Genomic DNA, 23,151 nt, shown 5'->3' with positions numbered 1-23,151 from the left:
GGAAAAAAATAAAAGAAGACAAAACAAGGCCAACCCCCTGAAGTGAGCACATCATCTACTCAGTAAGTGTTGAACTTAATTGAGTGAGACTAAGTCATGTTTAGTGGGTGTGGGGTGGGGGAAGGATGGGGGAGGAGACTCTTGGGTCCCAAACTGGGAGATACTATGAGTCTCTAGGGCATTTCCTGTTCCTATGTGGAACTGTCCACATAAGCATACCACGAATGGGCTTGTTTCACCTTTGTGTTTTCAGGATTCTGTCAGCTCTGATATGTCATCTTTGTTTCTAGGCATCTGGGGGACCAGTACCCGAATATTGGTCTGTTTTCCAAATGGAATTTAGGGACCAATTAGTAATTACATCCAAGAAGCAGCATGAATAGAGAGTTGACCTTAAAGCCAGCAAGACCCAAGTTCAGATCCTACCTCTGACACCTAATGGCTATGTGACGAAGGGCAGGTCATTCCAATGTCCTAGGCAGGTCGCTAGGGATATATGTTTTAGAGAAGATATTTAATTTCATTGGTAAACTGAGTTACCTCATCTAGGGGTTCCCTATACCAGTAAAATCACTGGTTCAATCCCCATCCCTATCAGCTTAAATGGGGGTGAAAGGAGATGGTTTATGGGACAAGGACACCTGGTGTTCGTTGAACAATGGAATATCATCCTATGGGATTTGCTCAGTGTTTTGCTTTTCCTTCACAATTTAGAATAGAAATTTCATCAGCAGAAGGTTGGTTAGCCTTCCACTGGGGAAGGGGAAGACACTCTACCTGATGTTACATGCACAACTATTATCACATAGGGGACAAAGAACCTCCTTCTTAACTAAAACCTTCTTTTCTCACTTTCCCTCACTGTTTGGAAGCTGACTCTAAAATGTGGAAGGAGGGAAGGAAGCCAACATTCATCATGTTCCCCTAACAGTTTGCCTTTGGTTTAGATCTTGGGTCTTTTCATTTGGGTTTCTGGTGGGTGGTGATGTTAGGGTTTCTTTTGTAACTGGGTGAAAATGTCTTTAACTTTGCAATCAGAACAATTTGACATGGGAAATCTCTAACTGGTTAAATACCATGTCCTTCCTTTGTTGGGAGTGGGGAAAAGTCTACTATCATAAATCAGTCATCCAGAGAGAAAGTGTTCAAATAATGCTTGTATCCATCTCTTGATATTAGGACATACCAACACAGATCACAGCCAATGGGAGGAGAGGAAAGATTGCTTTCTTAGAAGATAATTTAGCACTGGGACTCACCCACTGGGGCACTCTGATGGATAAACTCCTGAGGCAGCTAGGATAAAGGGTCTTGTAGATGTAGGGATCAGGGTCAAAATGCAAAGGACTTGGGTGGTGGTCTGTCTCATGCCCCAAGAGAAACTCTAGAAAGTAGAGAACCTTGGAATACTGGCTTATAGATGGTCCATAGACATTCAACATTGCTTGGAAATATTTCCATTTTAGCCCATGGTTACTTCAGCCAATATAGGCTTCCCAAAGGGCTACTTTTACATACATAAGGCTGCTGTCTTCCAAACCTCAAGGAACATCTTACTAGATGGAATATGTCTCTGGGAGGTTCTCAGGTCCGTCCTGAACTAGGGGAGAAAACTAGCCATAAGATCAGCATTAGGCCATACAGCAAGGATGGGTGAGGGTAACCAAAGAGGCAGGGTCTATATTTTCTCTGGCTCAGAGGTAAGAAATTCAGGAAGGGATTTGGCCAGGCCAAGAAGGGAAGGAGTGTCCCCTAGCCTTTTTTCCACTCAATGTTGACCAGTGAAGGAGCAGCAGGTGACAGTCCTGCAGTGGCCTGGCATTGTGGAGTAACCTCTTTCAGTCCAACCTTGATCTCTGGTAAAGGCTGCCTTTCCCATTCACCCTGGAGAGAAAGAGAAAAAAAAGTCAGAGACCCAGGGAAATAAGTTGGTAAGACATACTCTCACCTGTTTCTTTAATTCAGTGGATTTACTGGGATGCCCATAAGGAATTCCCCCATGAATCTTACAATTGGATTTGAGAAAGAGTATATAGTGAAAAGAACACTGACCAAAGAGTTCTATTGCTAATTCACTTCATCTTTATGGGTCTCAGTTTCCTTCTCTGCAAAAATGGATGGATTGGGTTAGATGAGCTCTTAGGTCCCTTCCATCGCTAACATTCTGCACTCTGTGGCCCCTTCTCCTTCTGCTATTCTGACTTCTAAGGTTTCCTCCAGTTCTGATATTGTCTGATTCTATTGTTTAATTTTTTTAAGCCTACAAGCTTAACCCCATGGTCTTTGTCTCTAGCATCAATCTCCTTCTTTCTTATGAATGTTAAAATTTGTATTGAATTGAACCAAATTTTGATCATATCTTTCATGGCAGAACAAATGAAGAAGACACAGTCCAAAAAGGAAGTTGTCCAAGCTTACACAGTCCCTTAGTGTCAGAGCCTAGACCCCCAACTCCCAGTGTACTTTCTACTACAAAACACAAGATCAGTTGCAATGTTTGGAACAGGCTCACCCACTGTAAACAAGTCCCTTTTTTTTAGCAGCCTCCCCCACCCTGACATTAAGTTCTTCATCCTCCCCAACATCTGACATCAGCACAGGTCACCTGAGGCTGTCCAGCACAAAAGCAATCCCTCCAAGATGGAAACTTTGGATTTAGCATTAAATAGCTGAGCTCACAGAATGCTTCAGGGAAAGTAGCAGGCTTTAGAATCACCAGGCTATAAAAATCTATGTGACTAATAAGAACTAAGCTCCGTTTTCTTGACAGGCTGGATTGGGATTTGGCTGGTGAACGCATTAAATGTCTCTAAATCTCATTTGGTCTCCAATGACTGGGAGGTTGGGGGGTGGGGAGGGAAGCAAACTAAGGCATATACTTTCAGAAGAGTTTTTCCTTCTTCCTCCCTCCCCCCTTCCCCCACTTCCCATCCTTATTTTTAGTCTCTGAGGGAAGTGTTTAGGAGCTCAGCTCATACCATATGAGTTTCTTAGGAACTGATGATGATTTTGAGTTGTTGTGGGTTGTGAGACATGGGAAAATGTGAACAGGGGAGATTGTAGCATCTTTTCCCCTAGGGACAATGTTAAGCTTCACTTCCATTCCTCCTTAGTACGTTCTTTTGTACTTAATTAGATTCATCTGGGTACAACTTTCTTATTGTTTCATCTGGGCTATCCATGTAGAGCCTTAGGACAGGACTCTGATCTCACACTTTTGCTAAGTACTCCTGGGTGACCAGCATTGTTTAGGTGCAAAGTAGAGTAGGCACCTGATCAGTGCTTGTTAATGTGAATTGGAAATGGTAACTACAGGATGTATCATCCTTTCAAGAGGAGTGAAATAGCCTCCACACAGCTCTTTAAGACTAGAAATGTTGTGGCTTAGATTTACCAAGAAAAATGGGATCAGAACTTCTTTTTTTTATAAAACCCTTTTTAAAAAAATTAATTTTAATTTTTTGGGGGGCGGGGCAATGAGGGTTAAGTGACTTGCCCAGGGTCACACAGAGAATGTCTTGCCCTTCATGGCTCTCACCAAAAGTAACCCCTATGACCTTAACCCCTGCTTTTATTTTGATAAAATGCGAATAGAGAACAGTGGCTCAGAATCACAAGATCCTTAGAACTCCAGGAGATGAATTAAGGGTCATCAGCCAAGTGTTGGGAAAGCTGGACTTTGTTACACTAGGTTAGCCTTAGTCTTTACAACAGAAGGTTCTAAATTGCAGCCAGGCCACTCCCTTTCGGTGTGTCCTTGGATGAGTTATTTGCCCAATCCAGCAAGCATTTAGTTAGCATTTACAGTGTTCCAGACACTATCCTCTGGTACACTACAGTTACAAGGACAAAGTCAAAACAGTCCCTGCCCTCAGGGAGCTTACATTGTACTGGGAGAAACAGTTCAGACACATAAATAAATGCTGAATGCATACAGAGTAATTTCTGAGTGAGGAACACTAGCAACCAGAGGAGACCAGGATGAACTTCATATAGAAGATGACATTCAAGCCAATTTTCTAAGAAAGCTATGAATGTTTAGAAGCAGAGAGGAAGAGAGAGTACATTCCAGGCTTAGAGGATATTTTAAGAAAAGGGTGTTTTTAGTACGTTTTTCTCTGGGCCTCAGTCTCCTCATTTGTCAAATAGCTGAGCTGGACTAGGTCAACTCTCATATCCCCTCCACTTCCATCGGTGTATGAGTTTATAACAACTCATTTTTTTTGGACCAGACTTGTGTCTTTACTGGCATAAGGAACTCCCAAAAAAGTAATTCCCTCTACCAATGAAGATTGGCATCAGTTCTATAATTGATCATTCTAGTGAGTTGCCAAAGGACAGTGAGAAATTAGGGGACTTGGCAAGGGTCTCTCAGCCAGGATGTGGCAGAAGCAAGACTCCAACCCAAATCTTCTTGACTCCAAGGCTGTCTCTCTTTTCACTCTACAACCCTATCTCATACTTACATAGTACTTTAAGACTGACAAAGTGCTTTTTATAACACTGGACACAATATGCTTTATGACAGCCCTCATAAGACAACACTGGACTATCTGTGAGGTACAAAGATGAGACATGCATTGGTGCGAGTATTGATTATGGTCTCAGAGACCCATCCCAAGTTCCCAAGACAAGTCCTTGTGGGTTTCTTAGCTTTGTAGCAGTGTGAAGGAGAGGAAGACTTATTCAGAGGTCTTCTTTATCAGTTAATGCCAGGATTTGAAGGGGAGAGGGCATTCTTTCCCCCACCTATGTTTCATAGTCTTACCATGGCTATTGTCCCTAACATATTGTTCTCCTCAAACTGTGCATGATCCCTGACCCAGTCTCCTCAGAACCTGGCTACAATTGTCATTCCCTAGGGTTGGGGAAGTGAGAATTCATATGCTTTTCAACCTGCTTTTTAATCTTCTACCAACTCCTTCCTTTTAAGAGTCTGTTTCTCTTGAGTATAATTTCACAGATGATTGGACAGAGCAATGCCCTTTCTAGCTCTTGGATTAGGGACTAAGCTAAAGAATGGACTTTCTGAAGTTTCTCTACTTAGTTCCATTTGGATCCCACCTTTCCTGAGACTTACTGGAAACTGGACTGCTGAGGATTTGTTGCAGTGCATGGAGATCGGGGCAAACTCATACAGAGACTTGAGCACATCTCGGTTGAATGAGTTCCAAGGGACTGAAGCAAATTGCTCTTGAACAGAAGACTTGGGGCAGGTACAGACTTCTTCATTGTTAAACCTGGCATGGGAGGTGGGGGGAGAGAAATTGTCAACTGGAAGAACACATTACAACATTTGAATTCCTCCTCAGTACAAGGAGAAAGAGAAATAGCTACCTAATCTTGCCTCATAGAATTGGGTCACTGAGAATGGGGTTAGGGCTTTGCCGTGTGTCAGAGATGACTCAGAAATAGCTGCCACCTACAGTGAATCCTAGGAGAGCTAGGTGGAACAGTGGCTAGAGCACTGGACTTGGAGTCAGGAAGACCTGAGTTCAAATCCAGCCTCAGACACTTACTAGGGGTGTGACCCTGGGCAAATCACTTCACCTCTGTTTGCCTCCATTTCCTCAGCTGTGGAAATGAACTGGAGAAGGAAATGGCAAACCACTCCAGAATGAAGAGTCAGACATGACTGAGATAATTGAATAACAACACTGAATGCTTTCTCATGAAGTGGCTTCCCCAAGATAAAGCATCTTTCTTATTATGCCCAGAGCAAATGGTATAGTGAGAAGAACATGAGAGCTGGTTTTGAGTCCTCTCACTGCTACTTACTAGTTGTGTGATGTGAAGCAAATGACTAAACTTTTCTGAACCCGTTTCCTCATCTGGGGTTGGGAGAGGTGAAGGTGGGAATATCCTGTGCTGATACCCTCACAGGGGTATTGGGAGGAACAAGGGAGATGATGTATGTGACAGTGTGAGGTAAGCTCTAGTTCAACTGGAAATAGTCCACAAGTTTCTCCAGAAATAAATGTTTCTGTCTGACCCACCCAGTATCTTTCTATGCTGAAGTCCTTAATCAACTGCCTCTTTAAATGACCAGTCCAAATTTGAACAGAATTTAAATTCATTTATGTAGTGCTAACTTAACAGATTATATCAAAGAGGGGAGATAAGTGTGCCCTGCCCCTAACCACTACCACCACCAATTCTCACCTTGAGTAAACTTTTTTGTTTGTTTGTTTATGACAACCCATTCAGCTCTCTCAGCCCTGCCTTTTTCAATTTTCTCCATCTATAAAATGGGCAGGCAGTGTGTATGCATGCATGTTGTAATATTTCCACCCCACCATTGGAGACAATGAAGATTTTCTAGCTATCATATTAGGGTGAAATTCATACAAATCAGAATACACTCTAATGTGTTGTGAACATTTTCATTGGGGTTGGAGGGTGGAGGAGGAAGAGTTACCTGTTAACAAGGTGAAAATATTTCTGTAAGTAGCCAGGGTCCACAGCACTCTTACATAATTCCAACTCTGTCTGTGGGTAGTAGTGTATGTAATTCACACACATTTCTTCTGTGATGCTAAACCCACCCTGGAAGGTTAAAAAATAGACTAATAATTATAACCCATATGTGTGTATGGTAATCTTAGACTTTAAAAGTAGTTTCACAAATGGTATTTCATTTGATCTTCAAAAACAATCCAGTGAAATAGACAGAGAAGGAATTTTATTTTAATTTTATAAGTTAGAAATCTCATTTACAGGAAGGTCATATTGGGTGAAATGGTCACAAAGGTCACTTGTAGCCCTAATGGCTACAGTTCTATGGCTCAGACTAGTCTTAAGGACATAAAGACTCCCTGTCTCCTACCAGACATTTTGGAGGACAACATGATCAGAAGAAGACAGAAATCTTCCCTCAAGCAATGCAGGATTTAGTTGGGGCATCTCACACTATATACTAAAATAAGGTCAAAATGGGTACATTATTTACACATGAAGGTTGATATCATAAGCAAGTTAAGAGAGCATGGGATAGTTTATCTGTCAGATTTATGAACAGAGGAAGAATTTAGGACCAAAGAAGATATAGAGAGCATTACAAAATGTAAAATAGACAATTTTGACTATATAAAATTAAAAAACTTTTGCACAAACAAAACCAATACAACCAAAATGGTAAGAAAAGCAGAAAACTGGGAAAGAATTCTTACAGTAAGTATCTCTGATAAAGGCCTCATTTCTCAAATGTATAGAGATCTAAGTAAAATTTATAAAAGTACAAGTCATTCCCCAATTAATAAATGATCAAAGATATGAACAGGCAGTTTTTAGACAAAGAAATCAAAGCTATCTATAGTTATATGAAAAAATGCTGTAAATTACTATTGATCAGAGAAGTGCAAATAAAAACAACTCTTAGGTATGACCTCATACCTATCAGAGTGGCAAATATAACAAAAAAGTAAGATGTTGAGGGGATGTGGGGAAACTGGTATGCTAATCCACTGTTGGTGGAATTGTGAACAGATACAACCATTCTGGAGAGCAATTTGGAACTATGCCGAAAGGGCTATAAAACAGTGCATGTCCTTTGATCTAGCAATACCATTGATAGGGTTTTATCCCAAAAACATCTTCCAAAAGAGAAAAAGACCTATTTGTACAAAAATATTTCTAGCAGGTGTTTTTGTGGTGGCTAAGAATTGGAAATCAAAGGAATGCCCATCAATTGGGGAATGATTACATAATCTGTGGTATATGATTGTGATGGAATATTATTGTGCTATAAGAAATGACAAGGAGGATGATTTCAGAAAGTCCTGGAAAGACTTATATGAACTGATGTATAGTGAAGTGAACAGAACCAGTTGAACATTGTACACAGTAACCACAATATTGTTCAGTGAAGAATTGTGAATGACTTAGCTATTCTTAGCAATACCATGCTCCAAGACAATTCCAAAGGACTAATGATGAAGCATATTATCCACCTTCAAAGAAAGAACTGATATTGATGGAACACAGACTGAAGCATGCTATTTTTTACTTTCTTACATTTTTTCTTTTATTAGAGTCTTCTTATACAAAATGATTAATATGGTAATGTTTTACATAACTGCACATGTATGACCTATGTCTGACTGCTTACCACCTCAGGGAGGGGGGAGAGGAGAGAGGGAAAGAGGGATGGGATTTGGGACTCAACTCTTTAAATAAAAATGTTTGTTTAAAAAATCTAGTTGGGGACTCTACACTCAGACATATGAAACAGTCAGAGAATTAGGACATTATGTCATCAAGTACTTTATTGAATGTGGTGGAATTTCCAAAGTTGGGGAGAGAGAGAGAAAGAAACAGAGAGACAGAGAGAGACAGTGAGAGAGACAGAGACATAAAAAAAGGAGAGAAGAAAGGGATCCATGTTCACTCACCACAGTAGCCAGCTCTCTGTCTTCTGTGTTGTATGTGCAAGAAGTAATGAGCACATCCCCCTGTGTAACCAAGCAAACAGTCAGATTCATTAGCACATGTGTCCTGGGGCTGATGCATATGGGCAGGATGTGATGAACACAACTCCCTTGGTAATCTAAAAATAATGGCCACCCACCAACAATTGGTATGGTAAATGGAGCAGTGGGCTGTCAGGAGACTTGGATTATACAATTCTGCCACTGACTTGTTGTACAACTTTAGATAAGTCATTTCCCCAGTCTGGGTCTCAAACTATAGAACCTTGGAGCTGAAGGGGACTTTAGAGGCGAACTCCCTTATTCTATAGAGGACAAAACCATGTTTTAATGTGTGATATTTTGAGGTGTTTTTCCAGTTCTGACATTCCATGTTCTAAAGTTACTTCCAGCTCTGACCCTCTATGTCTAATGGTCTAACATTCCTTAATTCTAAATCCTGATCAACTTTAACATTCTATTTGTTAAGGTCATTTCCAGCTCCAAGATTCTATAATCTAACATTCTATGTTCTAAGGTCCCTTATAACTATAAAAAAATCTGATTTTATTATTGCATATCCTATCATTTGATATATAGGGTGGTAAGTCAAAGATCTCTGCAGAGTCAACCTATAGTACCCGCACATTAACAGGTATAACTATCACAAAATCCAAAGATGGCATCTGAGGTCAAACTGCAGCACCCTAAGTTATTTGATGAGATGCTCAACTCTAACTGCACTTTGTCACTCCCCCCACCCCATTTCCTTCCATAGAGAGATTTATTACTCACCCCTACCTGCATGGTTAGGGTATAGAAATGATGCATGTAGGGATACTGATTGAAAGAAAGGTCTTATTACTTGACTTAGTTGGGCCATGCTGCAATTTGTTAGTTTTCTCACTTTATACTCACCGGGAGAACAGACACAACTTTCCTTAACATTCGGATCTCCTAGAAGAAAAGAAAGAGAAGAAGAAAAGGGAGAGGGAAATGATGAAAGAAGCTGTTCAAGAAAAGACTTGGGCTACCATTTTGGAGAACAATTTGGAACTATGTCCAAAGGACTATAAAATTGTGCATACCTTTTGACCTAACAGTACCACTACTCCCAAAGAAATCAAAGAAAAAGGAAAAGGACTTTTACATACAAAAATATTTATAACAAGTTCTTTTTGTGGTTACACAAAGAATTGGAAATTAATGGGATATCCATCAGTTGGGGAATGGCAAACAAGTTGTGGTATGTAATTATGATGGAATACTATTGTGCTATAAGAAATGACATAGGGGATAGTTTCAGAAAAACCTTGAAAGACTTATACGAATTTATGCAAAGTGAAATGAGCAGAACCAGAAGAACATTGCACACAGTAACAGCAATATTTGAACAAAGATCAACTGTGAAAGACTTAGCTGTTTTAACCAATATAATGATCTAAGAAAATTCCAAAGGACTCAATGAAAAATGCTATCTACCTTTAAAGAGAGAACTGATGAACTCTGAGCACAAACTGAAGCATCTTTTTTTCACTTACTTAATTTTTTTGTTTGTTTCTGGGTTTTTTTGGCAACATGATGAATATGAACATATGTTTTGCATGATTTCACATGTATAACTGATATATTGTTTGCCTTCATAATGAGTTGGGGGGGTTGCAGAGGGAGAAAATTTAGAAGTCAAACTTTTAAAAATGTTAAAATAAATAATGCATAATTATTGTTTTTCAAAAAGAAAGAAGACCTTGTGTCTTTGATTATAAAGGCTCTCAAATTTCATTCTGGGGCCATTTGGAGGTCAGAGGGAGGAATATGGGGTGAAATGGACACAGGGAAGATGACCTGATGACATCATTTCCTCCTTAGTCTTGTTTTATTTTTTTAATTCCTCTAAAAGAGACTTTAGTGCTAGTTAGTGCCTTCCCTTTGTTGATTATCTCCATTTTATCCTGTCTTTATCTCATTTGTACATAGTTGTTTTTGTCATGTTTCCTCAAATTAGACTGTAAGTTCCTGGACAGAAGGAACAGAAGTGTTTTGCCTTTCTTTGTATTCCCAGTGCTTAACACCATTTCTGGCACATGGTAGGTGCTTAATAAATACTTAATGGACAGATTGACAGATTCTTAAGAGCTAAGTTCCAGAGACATGGAAATGTTCTTAAATCAGGAAGGGAGGAAAACAAATATATTTAAACTATTTTGCCAAAAAGGGTATATAGAGAAAACTGGGACCCAAACTAGGAAGTACATATTGACAGGTGCTTCTCTCCTCCTCATACCCCAATACAAAAAAACAAAAACAAAAACTCTTCCCTGCCCCTCATTCTTATTCCTCACCTCACCAGCCTAACACAAACTGAAATTCCCATCACTTCTTGGGTTTAGGCAGTAAGGACTGGGACATTGCTTTTAGAAATCTCTTATTCAAATATGCACCCTGCCTCCAGGACTCTCATATTAGCAGGGACCACTTTGAGTTTTGCCTTTGGATCACCAGCACCCATCTGGGTTTCTTATATATGGCAAACACTTAAGAAATGTTTGCTGAATGATTTTGTCAGTTTATCTACTTGATATCTTGGGTATACAAGATGGACTATAAATAGATCTCTAAGGTAGTAACAGAAAACCCCAAGTAGCAAGGGTCACCATAGGGGAATATTCCATCAAGAAGAGGGGAAGCTGGGCAGCTAGGTGGCACAGTGGATAGAGCACCGGCCTTGGAATCAGAAGTACCTGACTTCAAATCCGGCCTCAGACACTTAACACTTACTAGCTGTGTGACCCTGGGCAAGTCACTTAACCCCAATTGCCTCACTAAAAAAAAAGAGGGGAAGCCCCAAATGGCAGAAACATTGATCATGGGTGCCTTGTTAGAAAATAGAGAGCAACCAAAGAGCAGCTATCCCTGTTTTGTGATGTTGCTAAGTCCAAGAAGGTCGGGGTTTCTGCTAAGCATCCCTACCTGGAAGTGGGGACTGTAGTGGTCATCCCTATTCATGACCTCTGTCACACTCCCTTCTCGAGCTATGACCGTGATCACCTTCCTCCCTGTGAGGTGAGTATGGAGCTGGGAAGCGAAGATATGGATCCCAGACTGTGGCAGAGCCTAGAAAATTATAGTAGGAAGAAAAAAGGGTTCAGCTGGGGAAATGCACTTTTAAATAAATTGTTATTGGTTCAAAGCTGTGTTCTAGAGGGTTCCCAGAACTCTGACATCTAGGTAAGTGAGGTGCTGCTGTTCTTGGCTTCAGAATAGTGAACTTTCTTCTCATTTGTTTCACTAGGGACATTTAAATCAAACAAACCTTGTTAATACTATTTTCATAGCACTTAGTGGGCTTTTAAATGGGAGTGACCAGACTATGTGGGGGACTCAGAGAACAGGCATGATACATCATTACCGTTTTTTAACAAGAACTCCCCATTGGAATAGGAAATAAGAGTAAATTCGATCCTTGTTGTTACTATGCTGCTAAAAGACAGCTCACATCTATTTTGAGAGTTTGGCATGAGAATGGTGGCAGCAGCTTCATACAGGCGGATGGTGCAAGGCATTTCAAGGCAGTAGATCCGGCAGATGAGTAGCAATGGGAATTGGCTCCCCAATGGGTGCAGCATTTTCCAGAACATCCAGGAAATGTAATTTGTTTTCTCTTTCTATCCCAGACTAGATGATTCAGTCACAGGCTTTTTTTTTTTTTTACTTTTTCCTTCAATGGTGTCACTGCCAGCTACTTTAAGAGGCCCTTTTCTCACTAAGCTCACACAGGGACCTTTTGTGATAATGATGGGATACTCTACAGAGATCAGCAAGAGACTTTTTCTGGGGATGTCTGATCATATCCCATTTATCCAGCATCATCAGGGGATGCACTGTGCCCTACCAGTGAATATTCGAGATAACTGAAGCTTACCCTTTTAGGGGAAAGAAATAGACAAAGAGTTAGGATGCCCAGATTCTAGTCCTGCCTCTGATACCAGCCTGCTGTGTGACCTTGAACAGTCTGTGCCCCAATTTCCCCACCTTTAAAATAAGGGTTTAGGACTCAGTGGTTTCTAAGACACCTTCCAACTCTCACACTCTGTGTTCTATATCTAAGGTCCTTTCTAGCACTGCCAAACTGTGGCCTATGTTTTAAAATCACTGCCTGACATTGAATTCCATGTTATAAAGTCCCTTCCAGCTCTAATATTCTATAATTGTATGACTTCTCAACAATATCATATTGGTGGTCTCAGCCGGTGGGATCTGACTTACTAACTGAAGGCTACCTTCACCAAAGTCCTCTAAAATGGTGGTGTCAAACTCCAATGGAAACAGTGACCACTAAACCCTACATACATAAGTATCCCTGTAGTCTACCTAATGACTTAGAAAACCAGATAGTAATATTATCTATGCTCTCCTGTATTTGCATTTCCTTTGGTAAATATTCTTTAATCTGATTCAGCTACACCGGGGAGTGTTGCAGGTAGCAATGCTGCCCCAGGGCTGTATGTTTGATACCTCTGTTCTAAAACACTCCTCATTCACTTATGGAAACTTTCCACTGACTTGCCTCCCTACCATACAGAGATGAGGAACCCTACAAGACCACATTCGTGATTGCCACAATCACCTTAGAGCTGAATTCCTTATAAATCTTTGTTCCATCCAAAGAGATTTTGTTCCTAAAAGTCCAAAAGACTTTGTTAATGAATTGGTGTCAATTATCAACCCCATAGCCAAGACTTAAGTATAGAAAGGAGATTAGTAATTACCTTGTCCACTAAAGATAAAACAAGAGGAAGGAAGATTAAAAGGAATAGGGAAGATTTAGGTTGGACTCAAGGAAGGACTTTTCCATAGTGTCAGTAGTTTTAGAATTCTCTCTTCTAAAGTCTTAAAAAAGCAAAACAAATGCTTGTTTGTCCCTGGTATGGTCTTTCAGGCAAGAGGATGGTCAGGGAGCCATAAAGAGGTTCAGTATAGCACAAATGCCTTTGTACCAGCTGTGTTATTTTGCTAGGAGATGCAGGCAATAATGCCTTTGGTTGTCCATCATTCTGAAGGTACCTAAATTGCATTCACCCAATTGCTCCTGTAGAAAGCCAGGCTTCCTCAGGCAGCTATTATTATGAAAAGCGTAGATCTGAAGTCAGAAGATCTTGATTTGGTCTTGGGCTAGTCACCTTACTTCTCTCATTTGTAAACTAGAGACAATGATACTATACTGTATACTTCACAGGGTTATTATGTGGAAAGCAGTTTGTAAGTTCTTCAAGCACTATATAAACATGAGTTGTTAATTATATTATTTCATCTATTATCCCAAAGAATAGGAAGAACTATAATACCCAGATCATTTCTACTAGATTAGGGGTTTCCAACCTGGGGATACTAGAAACTTCTCAAGAGGGTACGGGGAATAGTTAATAAATAGCTATATTAAGTTCTAGAATTTCCTTTCATATTGAACAAGGTGTATGGGAAGGTCTGTGGAAAGTCAAGGCATATGAGGACCAAAAAAATTTATAACTCCCTACCCTAAATAGTTATTGCCATTTTACATTTTGTTAATTTGTTTCTAATGCCAAAATGCCTCATTGACCTCTCTGCAGCTTTTAACATTGTTGATCACCTCCTTTCGGATGGTCTGTCCTCCTTGGCTTTGCTTTTCCTCTCTCTCTCTCTCTCTCTCTCTCTCTCTCTCTCTCTCTCTCTCTCTCTCTCTCTCTCTCTCTCCTTTTCCCTCTCCGTCCCTCCTTCCCTCCCTCCCTCTCCCACTCCCTTCCCCCTTCCCCCTCCTGCCCCTCCCTGTGTGTGTGAGTGTGTGTGTGTATAACCTAAGTCTTCATCCTGGATCCTTTTTTCTTCTCTTTCTATACTCTCCTTCTGTGATCTTGCCAGCTTCCATGCAGACAATTCTCAGACCTACACATCCAGTCCCCATATCTCTCCTGAGCTTTATGTGCACATCCTCCAATTACCTTTTAGACATCTCTACCTAGATGTCTTATAGATTCTCAAACTCAACCTGTCCACAACCAAATATGTTGTTTTACTCCATAAATCCATTTCCTCTTTTAACTTCCCTATTTATGTTGAGAGTACCACCATTTTCTAGTCCCCTAGATTTTCAACCTTTGAGTCATTCTCAACTCTTTACTTTCACCCACTCCTGCCCCATATATTCAATTCTACATTTTCAGCATCTCTCCCACTCCGCTCCTTTTCTCCACTCATATCACAGCCATCCCCTAGTTCATGCCCCTATCACCTCTTGCTTGAACTATTATAATAACCTACTAATTGTATTCTCTGCATCAAGCCTCTTCTCCAATCTAACCACCCCAGAGAAGCCAAATTGGTCTCCTTAAAGCCTGATGTTACTCCCCAGCTTAAGAAGCTCCAGTGGCTCCCCATCACCTAACAAATAAGATGCAAACTTTTCTATTTGGCATTAGAGCCCTGCATAATCTTAATCCAAGCTCGTTACCCATTATCTAAACTCATTACACATTACTCCCCATTACAACCTCTATGCTCTAGGCTAACTCGCCTACACTGAGTAAATGTTGCCAACATTAGTATAGAAACCTTATCAGAATCAAACCCAAGGTAAACTATTTGTTGGTCATACCTTGCCAGTGCCCAGACTGGCCGAAATTGGTTTTCTGTGAGAGTCAAGGTTAAAGGACAAGAATCCAGAAATACTCACCAGTTGAGTACATTTGTCAGTGCAATAGCCAGTCAAGATGAAGTCTGTTTCTTTTGGTGGGATGGCCATCACAGGGGTATATACCAGACCCAGCTCCATGATCCCAGCATCAAATGGCCTCAGTGTAGCTGTGTAATACAAACGGATGCCTGAGGAGTCATGGCGGCCTAAGATGGAGAGGGAACCACATCCTAGTTTAAAACTTCAGCAGAAGCAGCACCACGCAAGAAAGGGGAAAACAAAAACAACAACAACAAAATATACTCCCTAGCTCTTCATGTCAAGGAAATAGCTCAATTTTTTTATTTGCTGGTTGACTGAGTTTTTCTTTTCTATATGCATTTTATTACTTTTAAATCCTCTTATGTTCCCCAGCTGTAACAAACAGAAGCAAATGGCTGTGAGCAGCAGTCTTATTGTCAAGCATCTGAAGATTTTAGGATCACGGGGATTTTAGAGTAAAGAGGCCTTAGAGAGCCAGGGCCAAGGGCTAAGCAAGTTGTACAGTCAGTGCTCTGAGATCTCAGGAGTCAGGAAAGGTTTTATAGAGGATATAAACCCATGACAAGTGGGTAGGATTGTATTGTTTGTGGGGGTGAGGAAAGGCATACCAGGTTTATGGAAGATGCTAAGAAATGAGGAATGGCGAGAACAAAGGCAGGAATGGGCAAAGCATGATCAAGAGATGGTGAAAAATACAACCTGGATGGAAAAGAGGGTTCAGGAGATAAAGATGGAAAGGTATCTTGGGCTTAGGTTGTGAAGAAATTTAAATGATAGCTCAAAGCAGGGGTATGGTCTCAAAGGGCCTGGTGGAAATATAAATATATTATCTGGGATGGGATGAGGGGGCAGGGATTATACTATTATGGGTGAGTTTATCAGATAGAGAAGCAGGGATAAAAGTCAGAAGAGGTACTGAGCAAAGATTCGGCTAAGAAGACTGGATGGGAGCTGCAACTAGGGTTTTTCCCCAAGACATTGAATTTAGAGAACATCAAATTTAGAGGTCTTGTGCCAAATGCCAGTTCCCTACTGAGTATTGAGTGGGTGTGGCTAGGACTCCATATCTGATGACTGTAATGACCAGAGATTAGAGCTCCAACGTCATCTCCAAACATTGCCATAACCCCTTTTCCACACTCTATGCCAACACAGCAAAGGGGAACTCCTTTGGCAAATGTAGTTCACCTGCCTTCTATAGGGTGGGGGGGGCACAACCAGGTACGTCCTTTTTTATGGGCCTACCCCCACATCAATGCCCTGGCCAAGAAAAGATCATGGGGCTGAAAACAGCATATGGCCCTCAAACTTTTTTTTTTTTTTTTTTTTGCGGGGCAATGGGGGTTAAGTGACTTGCCCAGGGTCACACAACTAGTAAGTGTCAAGTGTCTGAGGCCGGATTTGAACTCAGGTACTCCTGAATCCAGGGCCCGTGCTTTATCCACTGTGCCACTTAGCCGCCTCTGCGCCACCTAGCCGCCCCGCCCTCAAACTTTTAAACCACCAAACAGGAGACATTAGGTTCCTGGGAAGAAGGGGCATCCAGTTGACCATGAAGGTGCATCATTGTGTGGGTGTTGTTTTTTTTTGGTGGGGTAATGAGGGTTAAGTGACTTGCCCAGGGTCACACAGCTACCAAGTGTCAAGTGTCTAAGTCCTGAATCCAGAGCCAGTGCTTTATCCACTGCATCACCTAGCTGCCCCCAAAGGTGCATCATTGTTTTATTTTTTTATTTTGGTGAGGCAACTGGGGTTAAGTGACTTGCCCAGGGTCACACAGCTAGTTAAGTGTCAAGTATCTGAGGCCGGATTTGAACTCAGGTCCTCCTGAATCCAGGGCAGGTGCTCTATCCACTGTGCCACCTAGCTGCCCCAAGGTGCATCATTGTTGTAGTCTCTTACCCACCCTAGCTCAGGAGAGTTCCAATGCTTTGTCTGTATGGTCAGGCCTCCCTAAGGAACTGAAGGAAATATGAATCTAGCACTCACCATAAGGCCATAGAGGGCTCTGAAGATTCACTCCCCCTCCCTTCTACCAATAGCTTAGTAACAATTTACTCCTTCCCCATTCACATGGTCAGTTGGAGATCATGCAGGAGCATATCTACCCTGGGGGATCAGGGACATTCCAGTAAGCTCCCACGGCCAAGGTCTGCTGGAGGGTCCCAGATCTCTGCCACTTTCTGTCTAGGGGAGAGCCTGACTAGCTATCAGTGTTAAGAGGGGGAAATGGGTGTCCAGAGAGCAGGCCAGTAGTGGTAGAGGAGAGAGGAGGGTGGATAGAGAAAGATGTCATACCTTCCCTATCATTCCTAGGATTCTTGGAGTGGCCACGGATGTCTAACTGACACCGAGTTAGCAAGAATATCTAAATTTTCAAATGGATCTGTGATCTCATCAATTTAGGAGATTCCTCTAAGAATATTGATCACAATTCTGGCAACCCACAAACAAAATAATTAGTTAAATTAGGAAATTAGCAGATGGTCAGATGGTCTGCTAAGGTTAGTTCCTCCCTCTCCCAATTCTTCGGCCTCTCACTCACCGGTGTCCTGGTATTTCTGCCCCCTACCCCATCCCCATCCCCGTCCCCATGCCCAAATCCCTACTCAATTAGAGGCTCTTTCCTGCCTCTTAGCCTAGGAGCAAAAATTCCTAGTTCCAGGCTTGCTGCCAGGTTTACTCTGAAGGCATAGTGCACCTGGGACTCTGATGAGACAATAATTATAAAGTGGGGGGCCATCTCCAGTCATCCTGATCTATATCTCACCACTGGATCCAGATGGCTCTGGAGGAGAGAGTGAGGCTGGTGACTTTGCACAGGCCTGCCTCACTTAAATACAATTCACTGCAAGTTATAACATCACCTCCTGATGTCATGGTGTTCTTTGAGAGCAAAGGACAAACAACAATTTATAAAATGCTTAGCACAGTACCTTGAATATAGTAGGTGCTTAATAAATGCTTATTCCCTCCTCTCCCTGGGGAAAGGGCACATCATCCCATCATGGGGCTTGGACTCTCGAAAACCAAAATTCATCAACCTCACAATATTTCTAGGTCTGGAACAAGGTCAACTGAATAAGATATGCAGAGAAAGCTGATCTTTTTTTGGCTAAAATAATGATGATTTGGGGCCTTCCTTGAGGCAAATCCATGAAGGATGTGAAACTTGAACTGAGTTCCTGAAAGATGATATTAACTAACATGAATATGGCCTTTTGTAATTCTTTAATAATTCCAAAGTACTTTGAATATATTATCTCTTTTGAACCTTGAAAAACCCCTATAAAATAAGCATTAGAGGTATTATCATCACCATTGCACAGATATGGAATCCAAGGCTCATTGAGGCTAGGTGACCAGTCCAAGATTACATAATTAATAAGTGTCTGAGGCAGGATTCAAATCTAGGTCCCTTCTGACTCCAAGCACAGAGTTCTTCCCACAGCATTGTATTATAGTAATAAGTGCCAAGTATACAGGCTACCTTCTCTGCCTTCTAAGTACCCAGGGCAGAGATACAAGGGAGAAGAGCAAGAAAAGCACAATTTTTATATCCCTTGGACTTATTTAAGATTCATCTGTATGTATATAACTACCAAACTAATGGAATCTGGGGGCAGCTAGGTGGTGCAGTGGATAAAGCACTGTCCCTGGATTCAGGATGACCTGAGTTCAAATCTGGCCTCAGACACTTGACACTTACTAGCTGCATGACCCTGGGCAAGTCACTTAACCCTCATTGCCCCTGCAAAAAAACAAAAACAAAACCAAAATCAAGAATCCATGTTAACAAGATGTGAAGGGGGGCACCAAACTAATGGAATCACAGATCCATTTGAGTGCATAATGAATTGACCAATCCAGGACCCAAGAGATATGAGAAAATGTGCCACCTTCTTTCTTTGCAGAGGTAGGGGCCAGTGGATATAGAACATTTCACATATGATCAGATTTAATTGATGTATTGCAGTTTTGCTTTTTAAAAAATTGTTTTTCATTCTTTGTTAAAAGAGTAATTCCCCAAGGAAGGGGGGCATGTTCAGAAATGAAGGCAATGGAAAGTCAAAAGATAACAATAATTTACAAAAAATAATCTGTGTGAACTAGAAAATTGGGGATTGGAAAGGTGGTGGATGGTGGTGGTGAAGCCATGTGTCCGGTTGCTGCTGCTAACCCAGTCCCTAAGTCATCTTCCCACAATCCACTGAAGGAAAAGCAGAGCATTTTAAAGTTGAAAGGGACCATAGAGATCATATCATCCAACCTGCTCAGTTTACAAGGGAGTAAATTGAAGTCCAAGGTTAAATAGCTGGCTGAAAGTAGAGCAAGAACTCAGGATTCCTGACTGAGCCCTGCTTTGTAGTTTATCCCCTTTAGGGACCAAAGTTGACAGCTAGCTCATTTGGCCAACTTACCCCTCCTGGCTTACTAAAATGGGAAAGACTTAGTTATGTTGGAGGGGGTGTGTGTCCTCATTTGGTGCTCCCCACCAAATTATACTCTCCCCACCACACCTCCAGGATATTCCGAGGGCAAACTCTTGGTGTACCTCAAAGAAAAAAAAAATCATACTTTCCTCCCCTCCCTTCACTCAAACCCCTTAATAAAAAAAAAGTCCAAATTCAACCATCTCCAGTATCTCCATGCTGATTGCATCAGATGGATAATAATAAAAAAGATGTAATTGGTTAAAATTCAGAAGAGAATGAAATAATGAAATAATTGCTAGATCTCGATATTTATAGCAAAGTAGCACATTTTGAGATTCGCGAAATGACATGATCTTCCCTATATGTGGCAATGGATCCATAAATACACCCAGATAGCATGAAGAAGCAGGCTTCCCTGTAGACCTAAGGAGCTGGAAGTTTTTAAAAAGCATCTTTCCCTTTTGATTTTAATTGAACAAGATGCACGGTATCATTTTATTGGCCAAGTTGGCTCATAGTCTACTTGTGGGATGTAAGATTGCTGTTAATGTCAAGAAAATACAGATGGAAAAGGATACTGGGGATCATCATGTTCATATATTCAACTTGTATCAGTGATTAATATTCTTGCCCTCTCCTCCTCTTGGGCTGTACGACCTCTTGGATGTAAGGGACCATTTCTTACTTATCTCTATATCCCCCCGCCCCAAGCCCTCCATTGCTTGGAATTGTGTGTCATAGATATTGGCTTGAATAGGAGAGGGAGGAAGTCTTCAGACCCCCATAACTACCCATGTCACACCTCCCCACAAAACAAGCTCGACAGACAAGGCTCCTTACCGGAGGAAGACAATACAAACAACAAGAAGCCTAGGGAATGGACAGAAAGTTGGAGAAACACCAAATCAGCACAAAAATAATTATTCTTTGAATCACAGCTCTGCCCGTTAATTCCTGTGTAACATTAGACAAGTCATTTGCCTCTCTTGCTGTCAGTTTTCTTCTTTGCAAAATGATTGGGCTGAGCCAGGTGATAGCTAGAATATTTTCTAAAGCTAACACCCTACATTCTAAGGCCCTTCCTAACCCTTACATGCATTGTTCTAGGGCCCCTTCTGGCTCTAACATTTTATGCACATGGTAGAGCTGATGTCCTAAGATCAAAAGTTCCTTCCTGGTTTTTAATCTCTTCTACTGCACACCTACATAAAATTCCCACTATTCACAATTGATTGCTTTGAATCTTGAAGGCTTTGGGTTTCCCAGAACCCACTATTACAATGAAGATACCTCTAGGAGAGAGTCTATGGACTACATCTTCTACCAAACTTGGTGGTACCAGCAAGATCCTTAGTGAGATTTTTTTAGTATGGTCACCTTTTTGCTTCTCTGTCCTATCACATTCTTCCTTGTTTCTTCTTCATATGTGTGTGTCCTATACTTCTATTAAATTGTGGCCTCTTTGAAAGCAGAGACTTAAAAAAAAAACTTTGTATTCCCAGAGCTAAGCATGGTACCTAGCACACAGTAGGTATTTAATAAGCATTTGCCGAATTCAGCTGGAGCACAAGGATTCTCCAATCTTTGGAGGGACAAAGGGATAAATGGGAAAGCATGAAGCATGTTTGGGGAATGACCAATAGTTTGTTTTGGTTGGAAGCAATGAGGTAGCCTAGTGCCTAACTTCTTAAACTGTGGGTTGTGACCCCATATGAGGTCATGTAATTGAATTTGTGAGTCGTGAAAAATTTGGCAACAGTAAAAGGTTATGTATGCCTATTTTATATAACTATGTATCTGGGGCTGCATAAAATTTCTGGGGTGAGGGGCAGCTGGGTGGCGCAGTAGATAAAGCACCAACCCTGGATTCAGGAGGACCTGAATTCAAATCCAGCATCAGACACTTGACACTTACTATCTGTGTGACCCTGGGCAAGTCAGTTAACCCACATTACTCCACAAAAAAGTTCTGGGGTGAAAAGGGGTAGTGGATGGAAAAAGTTTAAGAAGTCCTGGCTTAATGGATAGAGTACCAGGCCTAGAGTCAGAAAGACTTATATTCTTGATTTGAGATCTGGCATCAGACACTGTGTAATCCTGGGCAAGTCACTTAACTCCAGTTGCCTCAGTTTCCTCATCTGTAAAAATGAACTGGAAAAGGAAATGACAAACCACTCCAGCATTTTTGCCAAGAAAACCCAAATGGGGTCTTGAAGAGTCAGATACAACTGAAAAATGACTAAACATCAAATAGGTCCAAACAGGGAAATAGCAGAAGATAACAGTAATTCAAAGCAGCAGATAAGGCTGGAAAAACAAATTAGAATCAGAACATAGAGAGCCTTAAATGTCAGTTTGATGTTTTGAATATTAATCCTGTCAGCAATGGGAAGTCACTGAAGGTCTTTGAGCAAGAGAGTAACATGATCTGTGTGTAAGATAGATTGGAGATGAGTTTCTACACCTGTAAAATGTGGGTGATGGATCAAAGGTCACTTCTAAGTCCAAAATCCTTTGGCTCTAAGGATGAGAAGGAGGTTGCATGCACAGGCATTTGGGAAATAGGAAGAACTTGTTTATTTTTGCTGAAACCATGGATGCCTGATTTGGAAGTGCTGTTTCCTATAGTTAGAGCAAGATATTCAGCAGGGATTGCACACATTCTGCTCTTGGCTGTGACCATTGTCTGGTCCTAGTATTACATCATCTCTGAGAGCACCACATTTCTCCATCATCTATATATGGGTATAATTGAGCTCTAGCAAGTGGGCGTTTATAGGAAAAACACAGTTGGTGCTGCCGAAGTCCAGTGTTCTGTTAGGACTAACAGCCCACTTCAAAATTGGTCTTCTAGTGTTGACAGTTTATATTGCAATCCTGTTGTATCACAGATGTTTGGTGCCTTTCTGAGTGTTTTTTGAACTTCTTTACAAATAACAACCTAAAGATAGCTTGGAGTTTTAGCTGACACCATAACATGAAAAAGTGGGGGAAAGTATTGGGGGCTGACTATGTTTTTAGTGTGGATCAAACTTTTAAGGACACAATTAGGTATTGAGTTAAGTTGAGTTGAAATGGCCAGTTCTAGATCATATGACTTCCCCCATCACCCATCTATAAGAGAAAGTGAGGGAGATGTACTGATTCAACCTGCTTAATTAAGAAGAGGTTAAAGGATGACATTTGAGAATAAGAAAACTGGATCCTGGAAAGACACAAGTTCTATAAATCGCATAGATTCAGACACTGACCTTTTATTTCAAGAGGGTTGTGATAGTGAACCTCCAGACGGAGATATTTTGAAGATCCCGGGCCTCCGAAAGCAAGACCAGCTTCTTCTGGGTAATAAAATGCCTATAAGATTGAGGGTATAAAGGGAGGGTGAATACAGCAGTAAATGATAAGCAAAAAAGACTCACATGTAATTACAAAGAACCCTGAATCTCATCCATGAGCCATCCCACTCTATTTAGTTTCTGAAGTCTACAGAGTCCAAAGGCACAAGAGGAGGTGAGAAGTGAGGGAGTCATCTGAAAATAAGGTGATTTCTACCCACAGTGAACAACCACAGTCCTATTGCTCATCCCATGCATAGACA

The 23,151-nt window shown here is 41.2% G+C and overlaps 1 protein-coding gene across 1 annotated transcript in view; it reads right to left on the bottom strand.

Annotated features, from left to right (window-relative positions):
• Nucleotides 1–597: 597 nt before the first annotated feature.
• Nucleotides 598–23,151, bottom strand: part of DBH (dopamine beta-hydroxylase) — a 45,366-nt gene continuing 22,812 nt past the window's right edge. Inside the window, exons 6-13 of the mRNA XM_043987030.1 lie at nucleotides 22,805–22,907; nucleotides 15,115–15,281; nucleotides 11,376–11,519; nucleotides 9,324–9,362; nucleotides 8,391–8,450; nucleotides 6,419–6,546; nucleotides 5,081–5,240; nucleotides 598–1,884 (exon numbers count right to left, since the gene is read on the bottom strand). Of these exons, the coding sequence (XP_043842965.1) occupies nucleotides 1,753–1,884; nucleotides 5,081–5,240; nucleotides 6,419–6,546; nucleotides 8,391–8,450; nucleotides 9,324–9,362; nucleotides 11,376–11,519; nucleotides 15,115–15,281; nucleotides 22,805–22,907 (933 nt within the window). The 3' untranslated portion in view covers nucleotides 598–1,752. The remainder of the gene's footprint in view (nucleotides 1,885–5,080; nucleotides 5,241–6,418; nucleotides 6,547–8,390; nucleotides 8,451–9,323; nucleotides 9,363–11,375; nucleotides 11,520–15,114; nucleotides 15,282–22,804; nucleotides 22,908–23,151) is intronic.

This window comes from Dromiciops gliroides, chromosome 2 (assembly GCF_019393635.1).
Source record: "Dromiciops gliroides isolate mDroGli1 chromosome 2, mDroGli1.pri, whole genome shotgun sequence".
Lineage (NCBI taxonomy): Eukaryota > Metazoa > Chordata > Mammalia > Microbiotheria > Microbiotheriidae > Dromiciops > Dromiciops gliroides.
Note: the sequence above shows the minus strand (reverse complement) of the source record. Positions and strands in the feature narration are given on the sequence as shown.